This window comes from Castanea sativa, chromosome 6 (genome assembly GCF_040712315.1).
Source record: "Castanea sativa cultivar Marrone di Chiusa Pesio chromosome 6, ASM4071231v1".
Taxonomy (NCBI): domain Eukaryota; kingdom Viridiplantae; phylum Streptophyta; class Magnoliopsida; order Fagales; family Fagaceae; genus Castanea; species Castanea sativa.
The window spans coordinates 33,720,119-33,734,118 of record NC_134018.1 but is presented as its reverse complement, the minus strand read 5'-3'; the positions used below and the strand labels follow the sequence as shown (position 1 = coordinate 33,734,118).

At 35.0% G+C, this 14,000-nt stretch overlaps 1 protein-coding gene across 1 annotated transcript; it reads left to right on the top strand.

Annotated features, from left to right (window-relative positions):
- Window positions 1-5,987: 5,987 nt before the first annotated feature.
- On the top strand, window positions 5,988-9,114 carry LOC142639059 (putative terpene synthase 12). Its single transcript, XM_075813150.1, has 7 exons — window positions 5,988-6,427; window positions 6,629-6,896; window positions 6,984-7,356; window positions 7,618-7,836; window positions 7,913-8,051; window positions 8,235-8,483; window positions 8,594-9,114. The coding sequence occupies exons 1-7, from the start codon at window positions 6,227-6,229 to the stop codon at window positions 8,924-8,926; spliced, it is 1,782 nt and encodes a 593-aa protein (XP_075669265.1). The 5' UTR covers window positions 5,988-6,226; the 3' UTR covers window positions 8,927-9,114.
- Window positions 9,115-14,000: the final 4,886 nt, after the last annotated feature.

The following is a 14,000-nucleotide window of genomic DNA, read 5'->3' as shown; positions in this document are numbered from 1 at the left end:
GAATAAAAAAAAGAAGAAAAGAAGAAAATATGAAACACACAAATATGTGGCCTGGAAGGTCATGGTACAATAATCTTTAATTTGTCACTCCAAATTTAGGGGATAGATCACACCAAATTGACAAAATCTGCATGGCACACTAAAAAAAAAAAAACGAGTTTACATCCAAATTAATTACTAATACAAAGGGACTTATAAGACTATTGTGTTATTTATGTAAGTCACATAATTTATTAAAGAAAAACGTTTAGCTCCTAAAAACAATTTAGAGTTATTCTTATCCAATCTAGTACGTGGCAAATGAAGAAACTATTAATGTGTAGTTTTAATTATATGACATTTTTAACGAGTGATATAATTTGTTTAAATAACACATATGTTTGTCTTACAAATCGTCACGTAGTGGATTAAGAGTTAAACTTTGTTTTTAATATAAAAATTATGTGACTAAAACTATACATAAAAATAGTATTTTTAAGTGTCACATAATGGGTTGGAGAAAATTTTCTTCAAAACTGGTTAGGAGGTAAGCTTTTTCCTTGATTCTTTGTTAGTATGTTTTTATTAAATTTCGGTTAATGTAAAATAATACACCTAAAAATATGAGGTTTTAAAATTTTATATATTAGTAAATAAATTAAAAAGTTTTTTTTTTTTTATATAAAAAGTTGGTGTCTAACTCTCTTAATCTGGGTCTTACAGACACATAAGACTTACATGTTGTTGATACCCATTTTTGCGACATATTTTTTTACAAGTCCGATTCAACCAAGCCTGACTTCCTTATGGGCTCAATTTATGTGTTATATTATATTTTATTCTTTTAAGTATAGTCCAAGCCCATGCGACTTATTTGGAGAAATTGAGGAAGTGTGGTGTGGAGGGTATTGGTCGGTTTCTTTCGGACCTTTTGCATGAGCCTAGCCCATGCGTGCTACCAAGTGGGTAAGGGACGCTGGTAGCACCTTAGACTCATGGAGGAGGTCTTGTATCCAAAATTTCCACCCCAAAACAACTTTTATGTTCTATAATCGTGACCCAAAGTTTTTGCCCAAACCCTTTTTAAGAGAGAGAAGAGTGTGTCTCTTTTGTAGATCTAGGGTTTTGTACCCATAAGCTCTCTAAAGTCTTTTGTTGAGTTGTGTGATGAATCTTTTGTGAGATCTGAGAGGTGTTTACCTTCATACACTCACATAGAGCTATCAAGATTCACATCAAGAACTTGATGGTTGCTTCAGTTGCTGCATAGAGAACATTCAAGAAGATCAAGATTCACAAGTAGAAGAACTTGTGGTTGCTGCAAATTAAGGAAAGAAGTAGTCCGTGGACTCGGAGCTATCATGAGGTCGTGGTAGTAAGTTTTCTACTCAAGGTAGTAATAAGATGTTAGTTGTCTAAGTCGCTATTGTAAAATCTCAATTCTTTTATAGTGGATTTGCTTTTTACCTTAAGGATAGCTAAGTTAAATCCTTCCTAGGTTTTTTACCGGTTTGGTTTTTCTAGATCATCAAATCTTTGTATTCTTTATTTTCCACTACTTTAATATTTGTGATTGTTTTGTGTTAACCTAGATTTGAATAATAAGCCTAAATTTTTATTTGGTTAATTAATTAGGTTAAACAATTTAGTTTACAGGGATCTAAATTTTTAACAAAGGCACATGAGCAGTGTTTTTTAGTGTGAACAATAACCAGAAATCATTTTTCTATTGTTTTTAGTTTTTAGTTTTCAGCAAAATAAGCGGTATCCAAAAGCACTCTAAACATTACACCAAGTGTATGATAAAAAATACGAATCACAACCCAAATGGAAATAACAATATAGTAGTAGATTGCGGAGAAGGTATGTCTAGAATCCCAAGAGTTCAAGTTAAATACTGTTTTAGAGAAGCGAATAAATGTGCGGATACACTAGCTAGGAGGAGAGCGCTGCTTTTTTCTATTTTTTTTTTGTTTTTGATTCTCCAATAGACGTTGCTCTATTATTAAATTTAGATACTGCTGGAGTTTTGTATGAGTTGTATTGTTCCAATTCCTGTTTTTTAGTTTATAAGTGAGCCGGTATATCCTGTACCCGGCATATATGCCGGGTTTAGGATATAATTTTCGTTTATAAACACTTCCTTTTCAACCCAAAAAAAAAAAAAAAAAAGTGTATTGTTTTTCTTTTCTTAAAGCGATTCTCTTCGAATATGGATGGGCCCATTTGGGAGTAAGACCGGTGATGGCATTGTACTTCGTACACATAATTTTTTAAGCACAAGATTTTTGGCTGACACAATCACCTGACATAAAAAAAGCTGGATCTTCTTACTCAGGAAAAATAAAAATTCTGGCTTTGCTTACGTCGTACAAGGAAACAGTCGTGTCCGACTAGCTTGGGTCGTACAATAAAAATTCTGGCTTTGCTTAGGTCGTACAAATGAGACAAATACCTCATAAAAAAACAAAAACAAAGAAAATATAAAACACACAAATATGTGGGAATAAAGAAAAGAAGAAAAGAAGAAAATATGAAACACACAAATATGTGGCCTGGAAGGTCATGGTACAATAATCTTTAATTTGTCACTCCAAATTTAGGGGATAGATCACCCCAAATTGACAAAATCTGCATGGCACACTAAAAAAAAAAAAACGAGTTTACATCCAAATTAATTACTAATACAAAGGGACTTATAAGACTATTGTGTTATTTATGCAAGTCACATAATTTATTAAAGAAAAAAGTTTAGCTCCTAAAAACAATTTAGAGTTATTCTTATCCAATCTAGTACGTGGCAAATGAAGAAACTATTAATGTGTAGTTTTAATTATATGACATTTTTAACGAGTGATATAATTTGTTTAAATAACACATATGTTTGTCTTACAAATCGTCACGTAGTGGATTAAGAGTTAAATTTTGTTTTTCAATATAAAAATTATGTGACTAAAACTATACATAAAAATAGTATTTTAAAGTGTCACATAATGGGTTAGAGAAAATTTTCTTCAAAACTGGTTAGGAGGTAAGCTTTTTCCTTGATTCTTTGTTAGTATGTTTTTATTAAATTTCGGTTAATGTAAAATAATGCACCTAAAAACATGAGGTTTTAAAAATTTATATATTAGTAAATAAATTAAAAAGTTTTTTTTTTTTTTTTTTTTTTTAAGTTGGTGTCTAACTCTCTTAATGTGGGTCTTACAGACACATAAGACTTACATGTTGTTGATACCCATTTTCGCGACATATTTTTCTACAAGTCCGATTCAACCAAGCCTGACTTCCTTATGGGCTCAATTTATGTGTTATATTATATTTTATTCTTTTAAGTATGGTCCAAGCCCATGCGACTTATTTGGAGAAATTGAGGAAGTGTGGTGTGGTGGGTATTGGTCGGTTTCTTTCGGACCTTTTGCATAAGCCTAGCCCATGCGTGCTACCAAGTGGGTAAGGGACGCTGGTAGCACCTTAGACTTATGGAGGAGGTCTTGTATCCAAAATTTCCATCCCAAAACAACTTTTATGTTCTGGGTAACTGTGACCCAAAGTTTTTGCCCAAACCCTTTTTTTTTTCCCTTTAAACATAGTTGGCTCTCATTGGCCAACTCCATCTGCTAGCCCTCACTTAGGTGAGCTTCCCAATGGTTTGAAATTTCTGACCAAAGACAACTAATTAAAGAAAATTCACTTTATTTCCAAAATCATGCTAAAAACATATTAAACTCTTCCCTAAACAAAAGCAACCCAAGCCAAAACACCAAAATAGTATCATAGGGGATAAATGCCTCTTCTACTACTCAAAAACCAGTCATTAGCAACACCCCAAACTCCATATTAAACTCTCTCTTCAGTTCAAAAAGGAACTAACCACGTTCTACCTAGAGACCTGAAACTTTAGAGCAAAAGCCCATTCATCTAGTCAACAATCTCACACTTTCGAACCTTAGAGGTGGAAATATGGGTACAGGGGAACCTTCTCTCTCTTCCTTACAACCTCTCTCAATTTCCTCTTCTTGGTAACTGTGGGTCGAAGTTTCAGACCTGTTGAACCACGTTTTCCCTATAGATCTGAAACTTGAGAGCAAAAACTCACTAAGCCAAGAAACATTCTTACAATTCTGAACCTTAGGGGTGTAAATATGGGTATAGGGGAACCTTCCCTCTCTTCCTTACAACCTCTCAATTTTCTCTTATCGGTGACTGTGGGTTGAAGTTTCAGACCTATTATGTTTTTATATTTTTTCTACACTTTTGTTATTAACATTTTGATTTTCTCTTGTAAAAGAACCATTAGCGTTTTATTCATTATACATTTGGAATTTTGGGCTTGATTCTCTATAATAAACACTTCTAAAGAATCCCAGAGGAGATTTGGGTCATTCTCACATTTTTGGCCCTTGTCACAAAACGTCCCCAACACATGTTATAAGGATGGTTGCATGTAATAGCTCCGTAAGATTATGGTGGTAAATAAACCAAACTATCCATGAATAGTCCAAGCTTGGTCTATGAAAATGTTTGTTTATGTTCATTTGTTTAGTAAACAAGTCAAATTGAAATCCGAATTTAGGCTTGACTATTAAAAGAGCTAAGATCAAACATAATAAACTCGTGAATGAGGCTTAATTTAACTGTACATAGTATTATACGTCTATATGTATATTTGTCTAAAAATATACCTTTATATATATATATATATATAGACGTGAGAATGGTTCATGTAGAGTCCGTTTGGATAGAACTTATTTTGCTGAAACTGAAAACTGAAAACTGAAAACACTGTAGCAAAATAATTTTTAAATGTGTGAATAGTACTGTGGGACCTATTTTTAATGAAAAAGTTGCGAAAAAGTGAAATTTGTGGGACCCATGAACAGTGCATTTGTGCACTGTTCATGGCTGAATAGTCAAATCTTGCGGCTGGGTTTAAAAAAAAAAAAAAAAAAAAGGAAGCAAAACTCAGACGCAAAAACGCAGAAAACACCTATCCAAACGCCCTCGTAATCTTGTAGGTAGGTTTATATAATATCGAATTATTATTGTAGTTATTTGATAATATAATCATTAATTCGTAGTAAAGATTAATTGATTTATGAAGGTAATAAATAAATTAAGTAACTCGTGAACAAATTTGAGCTTAACCGACAATAAAATAAACCAAACTTGAATATGTAGTTTTGTTTAACGATAAGCTTTAGCTTGGTTTGTGTACGCAATAAAATTAAATGAAGAAGCCTTTAAACCTTTAACAATAGGCTCATTTATAGTTCCACACATAAGATAATAATGTACTTGAGATGAGATAAGGTCGAGCCTTTATTGTGGAATGTGAGAAGATCCACGATGCCTTTATTGTGGCCTACATTTTGGGGGAAAGTGCACTCGAATACTTTATGGCTTTCTATAACTTAGTCCACTACTAAGACAGAAACCAATACTGTCAAAACTATAAAATAGATTCATTTCAAATGGTAATATATATTCTAACTAATTTTATCGTCCTTATTTTTAAGTTTTGCATAATAAATTTTAGTCATAGCAAGAACATGAATACTATATTTTAGTCATAAGCCCTAAGAACCATGAGCAAAATCAGCCTTCTTGAAATTTCTATATTCTATATATCAGACATAACAAAAGCAAATAATATGAATACTGGAAATTAATTTGTAATTTAATAATAAAAATATCATGAATGATGGGATAATGGTATTTCCAATATGATAGGCTGTCGGTTTTTTCAAGGGCTCTTTGTTTTTTGTTTTGTTTTGTTTTTTTTTTTTTTCTAGTACGTATTTATACTTGAAATGAAAATTCTAGAAGCTAAGAACTAAATTAAAAAAAAAAAAAATCCTGTACAGGAGTTTTTTTATGTACAGGATTAAAAAAAAAATCCTGTACAGGAATTTTTTTTATGTACAGGATTTTATTATTATTATTTAGTTCTTAGCTTCTAGAATTTTCATTTCAAGTATAAATACCTATTAGTGTAAAGCATTTATGTATAACAGAAATTCAGTCTTCTCTGCAGCAAAAGAAACAGAAACTAGTTTTCAATCCATTGTGTTCTAAATTTTTCCTTGCATTCCCATCTTGCTTCCTTCAATTAGCCAACATAGAATTGATCACATTCACAAATAATTGGCATTAGAACTTCAGTTATCTAAACATTAATAGAACAAAAAAAATCTACATTTTGGCATATATATCTGTCACAAAAACTTTGTAGCATTATCCAGTTATGGCAGCACTCCAAGTCCATCTATTCTTCTTGCCCCATTGGAGCTCCTTAACGCCTCATGGAACACCGAGGCCTAGGCATATGCGGTGCACGGCGAGCAAACAAGTGCTTTCCAATACAGCAACTAAAAGGCAGTCGGCCAATTACCTGCCGAGCCTCTGGAGTTATGAATATATACAGTCATTGAAGAATGGTTATGAGGTGGGATTGCTTTTCTTATACTATCATTTATTAATTTAAACATTCTTTCTTTCTATTTTCCCTTGGAAGTTTGGAATGTGCATATGTACAACTTGGAACATAACATATCTTTAACAATCATTGTATATGCATGTTTAGATCTATAAATGTAAAGACAGCAATTCCTATGCTCAATTATTGTCAAATATCATGATCATGCAGGCTGACCTGTATGAAGATAGGGCAAAGAAGCTGGAGGAAGAAGTGAGGAGAATGATCAATAACAAAGATACGAAGTTGTTGACCACACTTGAATTAATTGATGACATTGAACGGCTAGGTTTGGGATACCGGTTCAAGGAAGAAATAATGAGAGCCCTTGACAGATTTGTCACTTTGAAAGGATGTAAAGAGTTTACAAATGGTAGTATCCATGACACTGCCCTCAGCTTCAGGCTCCTTAGACAACATGGGTTTGGTGTCTCTCAAGGTACCCACACTTCTTAACTGTATGCAATTTGGTTTTGTCGTTATTGGAAGGAACTTAAGAGTGTGACTGTTTCCTTAAAAAACACAGATGTGTTTAATTGTTTCAAGGACCAAAAGGGAAATTTCAAGGAGTGCCTTAGCAAGGACATTAAAGGATTGCTGAGTCTACATGAGGCTTCATATCTAGGTTTTGAAGGAGAGAACCTCTTAGATGAGGCCATGGAATTCACAACCATGCATCTCAAGGACCTTAAGGGAGATGTAAGCAGAACACTAAAAGAAGAAGTGAGACACTCTTTGGAGATGCCATTGCACCGCAGAATGCGTAGGCTAGAACAACGGTGGTATATAGATGCATACAGTATGAAGGAAGCTCATAATCGCAAGCTACTTGAACTTGCCAAGCTAGATTTCAACATTGTGCAATCAGTACACCAGAGAGACCTGAAAGACATGTCACGGTACAATTCACATGGCCCTATAATATTGCATATTGTCCATACAAAATTTATTTTACCCAAATATATATTGCATATTGTCCATACAAAGTTTATTTTACCCAAATATATATTGCATTTTGTCCATATCCAGAGACCAATTTTTCTTCAGAAAATGAATCAAATTATTCCTATAATTTTTAAATATCTATTCAGTGTTAGTGCTATAATAAATTTGCATCTGATGATGTCGTAACATCTGCTAGCTTCTATTGTATTACTTAGATGGTGGAATAAAACGGGCCTCGGAAACAAATTGAGCTTCGCCAGAGACAGATTAATGGAATGCTTCTTTTGGACGGTTGGAATGGTCTTTGAGCCTCAATTTAGTAATTGCCGTAAGGAGCTAACAAAAGTGACTTCACTAATAACCATCATTGATGATGTCTACGATGTTTATGCCACTTTGGAAGAACTGGAGATGTTTACCGATATCGTTCAAAGGTTTGTACTATAGTAGTATCCATCACTATATTAGAGTTTAGTTTTTCTTGGATTCTAATTTAGTATTTTCAAGCAGATGGAATGTTAAGGCCATGAAAGATCTCCCTGAGTATATGAAGTTATGTTTTCTAGCTCTCTATAACACTGTTAACGAGATGGTTTATGACACTTTAAAAGAGCAAGGAGTGGATATTCTTCCATACCTAACAAAAGCGGTATGTATTATATATATATATATATATATATATATATATATATATATATATATATATATATATATATATTTATATATATAGCAATTTAATTTCCAATGTTAATATTTGTTCAAAATCACTTTAAATTGATAATTTTAGTACGGAGAAATTAAATGTAACTAGCAATTTCTTCTTCTATTTTAGTGGGGGGATTTATGCAAGGCGTTCCTTCAAGAAACAAAGTGGCGTTACTATAAATGCACACCATCGTCTGAGGACTATTTGGACAATGCATGGATGTCTGCATCAGGGGCTCTAATATTAGTTCACGCCTATTTTTTAATGAGTCCAAGTATCACAAACAGGGCACTAGAGGGCTTAAGAGATTACCATAATCTCTTACGTTGGCCTTCAATCATCTTTCGACTTTGCAATGATTTGGGTACTTCAATGGTATGCTCTTTCTTTTTTGGCATTGAATCAAAATTCTAAGAACTAATTAAGAGTGGCAGTGATTTATCTACGTTGAAAAGTTACTAAAAAAAAAATTGTGATACGTACAGGCAGAGTTAGAGAAAGGTGAAACAGCAAATTCAATCCTGTGCTACATGCGTGAAACAAGTCTTTCTGAAGATTTTGCTCGCGAACATGTAAGTAATTTGATTGATAAAACTTGGAAGAAAATGAACAAAGATCGGTTCAGCGATTCTCCATTTGAAGAACCTTTTCTAGAAACAGCAATTAACCTTGCTCGGATATCCCATTGCACATACCAGCATGGAGATGGGCATGGTGCCCCAGATTCAAGATCAAAGGACCGAGTTCTATCATTGATAATAGAACCCATACCATGTTATGACCCTAGTACAAACTTCCACAGCAATATCCACCTTTAGACATAAACACCTGTATATTGTTAGTTGAGCTGCCTATGCTTAGTGTGTTACACTACGGCAAATTAGGCAAATGTTTGATAGTTAGTTATTCCTGTTAGCCAGTCACAGCCATGTAGCCGAATATAAAGGAATAAATGTCATTGTAAGCTGCTCATGTTGAATAGTAATGCAATTGCTCAGTTTTATATTGAGATACTAGCTTGGAGGTTTGATTCCATTAGAAGGAATATTCTAAGAGGGCTTTTGGTTCGCCGCGATGTTACATTACACCATAATATTACATTATTGTAATCTTATATTAATGTAATCTCAACATAAGAATATAACCTTACATTGTTTAGGAATGTGATGAAATTAAGATAATATAATATATTTTGAATTTTAAATTATAGTAATGTTAGAAAAAATAAATTAAACCAAAAATTTTTATGTGATATTATCGTAATGTTCATCACATTAAAAGCACATCACAGTGAACCAAACGCCACTTAAACGTTTAATTTCCTAGCTCAAAGAGCCATATTCTTCTTTAATTCTGTGTGTTGCCAGAACCATTGGGCTCTTAACATACCCAACAAGTGGTTAATAGAAATGGGTTCTCAACACATAAAAAAGAAAAAAAGAAGAAGAAAGAAATAGTCTCTCTTCCCCCCCGAATAAAAAGCATTTGAAGCATCATATACAATCACATAATTCTAGAAGTAAATTTATTTTTTTTTTTATTTTTTTTTATCTAGGAATATAATTGTACCTAGCTATGTGACTTCGTTGTTGATGAACACCCCAATTCACGAGAAATTATAAGGTCCTCATGGTGGATAAGTGACGTGGTCTACCATTCTAATAAAAGACTCCCACCTGTTTAAAATTGTAGAGTTTTAAATAAAAACTAAATACTGATTCAGCAGTTTTAAACAGGTAGGAGTCTTTTACTGGAACGGTAGACCACATCACTTGTCCACCATGAGAACCTTATAATTTCTCCCAATTCACATAGAATAATTGTCAGTTGATGCTCAGCCAATTACCAGCTAGCCAGTTGGAGCTGTGATTGTGGAGTCCTTAAATAAATTCCACATCGTTCGTGATAAGGTGTCTTTAAAGTTTTTTTCTCTTTTTTTTTAATCAAATAATTTTAAATTATTTACTTAGATATTTTTTAATCTCACTTTTTTTTTTCTGTGTAATAACATTTTTGACAACTTCCAACAAATTAAAAAAAAAATTGAATAAAAAAATAATAATCAAAAGATTCCAAACACGCACAAGCATATAACGTGCATTTTTTATTTTTATTAATGTATAGCTAATATATATGTGATAAAACAATGCTATACATATATGCTATACAATATATTTCTATCAGAAATATATTGATAAAAAAATATGCAAGTTATATGTTTGTGCGCTTTTGGAATCTTTGGATTAATTTCTTTTTATTCGAACTTTTAAAAAAAAAATTTGTTGGAAGTTGTTAGAAATGTTATTACACAGAAAAAAAAAAGTGAGATTAAAAAAATCTAAGTAAATAATTTAAAATTATTTGGTTAAAAAAAAACAGAAAAAAACTTAAGGACACCTAGTCATGAACGTTGTGGAATTTATTTAAGAACTGCCCACAATCACAGCTCCAAGTGGCTGGTTGGTAATTGGTTGAGTAGCAACTGACAATTATTCTATGTGAATTGGGGTGTTTATCAATAGCTTTGCAACTGGCTCATAGCCAGAGATGGACTATCAATTTAGAGGGAGCAGGATCGAGATTTTGGAGGCAGTGATCGACAAGATTCGGGCAAAACCAACCCATGTAATGGGGTGGTTCAACAGCAGACTTGTGAAGGCATGGAAATTTATTTTTCCACTAACGGCAAAGAGTGTTAGAGATGGAACAATAGTGTTGACAGACCCAGCGTGGAAGGAGGTTCTTAACCCGTGGTGGGATTTTCTAACGGATGTGCACTCACCAATGGAAGAGCGTTGATTGTAATGGGAGTCGTTACCCTAGATTTCCCCAACACCGATCCTGTGCAAGGTGAACCTGAGTGAGTTCTCGTTGGAGCGGAGGATTTTGGAAGATCAACCATTATCCACTTGCATCATGGGGAACAGAGCAACCAAAAAATTGATTCAAATATTTCAACCAACCACGGAGTTCAATCTTCATGTTTTAGCACAGACAATGGAGATGGGGGTGTTGTAGCACAATTTGATGTTGATTCCAGGCAAGGGGCAAATGAAGGAGATGTTGAAAAGGATCGGATAGAACTTGAGGGAGGAGGCAAAGAATCTGCCTCCTTTGTCCCACCCCAAACCAGGTGTTAGTCATGAATATCATAGCTTGGAATTGTTGAGGTGCTCTAAAGCCTTCCTTTCAGAATCATGTGAGGAGGTTGTGAATAATCACAATCCAGCTGTGTTAATTATTATGGAGACAAGAATCGGTGGTGATAGGGCTTGTGAAATTACTGACAGGCTTCCTTTGATAGGGTGATCCATACGAACACTATAAGGTATGCAGGTGGGCTCTAAATGCTATGGAATTCGAACAAGGTGGAGGTTTCGCCTCTTACAAACACAGAGTAAGAAATTCATGTCACCATCAAGGTACCAAGTTCTAACTCTTCTTGGGTTCTTTCAGCAATTTATGCTAGTCCTAAAGTGTCGAAAGGTAGATTTTATGGAATAATTTGTACAAAGTTACAGAACTACATAATATGCCCTGGGTGCTAGTTGGGGATTTTTATGAGCCTTTCATTGGGGAGGATAAGTTTGCGGGAAGGCCTGTAAGTCTGAACCGATCCCTTCTACTTAAAGACTGTCTGGACAAATGTAACATGATCGATCTAGGCTTTACTGGGCCTCACTTCACTTGGACTAACCGAAGAGGGGTGCAAGATTTAATTCAAAAAAGAATTGATAGAATTTTCGTCAACCCAAGCTAGTACTTACTCTATCCAGAGGCAAGGGTGTCACATCTAACAAGATGCCACTCAGATCATTGCCCAATCCTTCTTGAGATGCAACCTACAACATGGACAAACAGGCATAAGCCCTTTAAATTCCAAAAGTTCTGGCTATCTGATGTGACCTTTCCCAAGGTGGTGGAGCATGTGTGGAGTCGGTCTCCTAGACTGGCTGAAGCCATAAAAACATTTCAACATGAAGCCACGGTCTAGAATAAATTGCAGTTCGTGAATATCTTTATGAAGAAGAAGAGAATCCTGGCAAGGTTGAATGGAATTCAAAAAGCAGTTGCAAAGAGGCCATCGAACTCCCTGCTGGATCTTGAAAACAAGCTCCTATAGGAGTTGGATGTGGTGCTTGGGCAGGAACAAGAGTTGTGGGCTCATAAATCTAGGGTCAATTGGTTGGTTCAAGGAGACAGAAACATCGCCTTTTATCATGTCTCAACTTTGGCTAGAAGGAAGAGAAATCAAATTATGGCTATTAAAAATGGAGTAGGAGAGTGGCTGTACGAGGAATAAGATATTATGGAATTTATTAGGAAGGGTTTCAATGACATTTTTACTTCTTCCTTAACCTCTTTGGTCAGAGATTTTTCGAGCAATACTCAGTGGTAGGCCCTACTCTAGGAAAAGGAAAAAGAGAGTATGGGGCTCTGGTGATAGAAGAGGAGATTAAGATAGCCCTTTGGTCCCTTAAAGCTTTTAAAGCCCCAAGGCCGAATAGGCTGCATGTTGGATTTATTCAATGCTTTTGGCCATTTGTGGGCAATTCTGTGGTGGAGGAAGTCAAGAAGATCTTCGGGGAGAGAACAATTCCTGAAATTCTGAACCAAACCCACATAACTCTCATTCCGAAAATTCAGGGCCCTGAAAGTCTTGAGAATTATTGGCCGATCAATTTGTGCAACACTATCTACAAGATAGTAACAAAAACAATAGTAGCCAATCTCAGACCGTATCTGAGGAAGCTTATATCTCTGCTACAAACAGCCTTTGTTCCAGGCCGAAAAGGGATTGATAACACTATTATATAGTGCAGGATATCATCCATACTATCAGCAAGAAGAAGGGCAAGGTGGGCTACATGGCCATCAAAACAGATTTGGAAAAAGCCTACGATAAGCTTGAATGGAGCTTCATAAGGAGTATGCTGATCAAGATCTATCTCCCTACCAATCTTATTGAGCTTATCCTGAGTTGTGTGTCTTCGGTCCTACTTTGATCCTCTTAATGGAAACCCTTTGGATTCGTTCCTCCCCTTTAGGGGAATTAGACAAGGAGATCCGTTGTCCTCGTATCTTCATTCTCTACGTTGATTATCTTAGCCAGCTTATTAAAGAAAAGTGCAACAACAAACTATGGAATCTGGTTAAGGCTTCTAGAAGTGGACCGGCCTTCTCTCATTTGATGTTTGTAGATGACCTCGTTCTATTTGCCAAAGCGGATCTCATAAAATGCTCAACTATTAGAGATGTTTTGGACGAGTTTTGTGTTGTGTTTGGCCAAATCATTAGTGAAGTTAAATCCAAGGTTTACTTTTCTACAAACGTAGACCAAGACACGAGAGAGTCCTCAAGTGATATACTTGGGTTTGCTTCTACCCCAAATTTGGGGAAATATCTTGGTATTCCCATTAAGTATCCTAGCTCCTCGTCGCAGGATTTTAATTTTATTTTGGATAGAGTAAAGCAGAAGTTAGCGGTTGGAAGGCCAACTCGTTATCATTGGCGGGTAGAGCAATGTTGATCCAAGCTTCGTCTTCAGCCATTCCATCCTATGTGATGCAATGTTCCCATTTGCCTAGTTGTATCATGCAAGGCTTGGATTGTATGAACAGAAATTTCCTTTGGGGATTGACTGAAACAGTGCAGAAGATGCACTGGGTTGGATGGCACAATGTCACAAAACCAAAGAAAGAAGAGGGACTAGGGTTGCAAATTTCCAAGGGTAGAAATATTGTTTTTCTCTCAAAGCTTAATTGGCGGCTTCACACAGAATGTGACTCTCCCTGGGCTCGGGTGCTGAGATCTAAGTACTGTAATAATCGAAGACTTCAATCTAGAGATGCAAACAAACTCCCCTGCTCTCGAGTTTGGTCAGCAATGAAG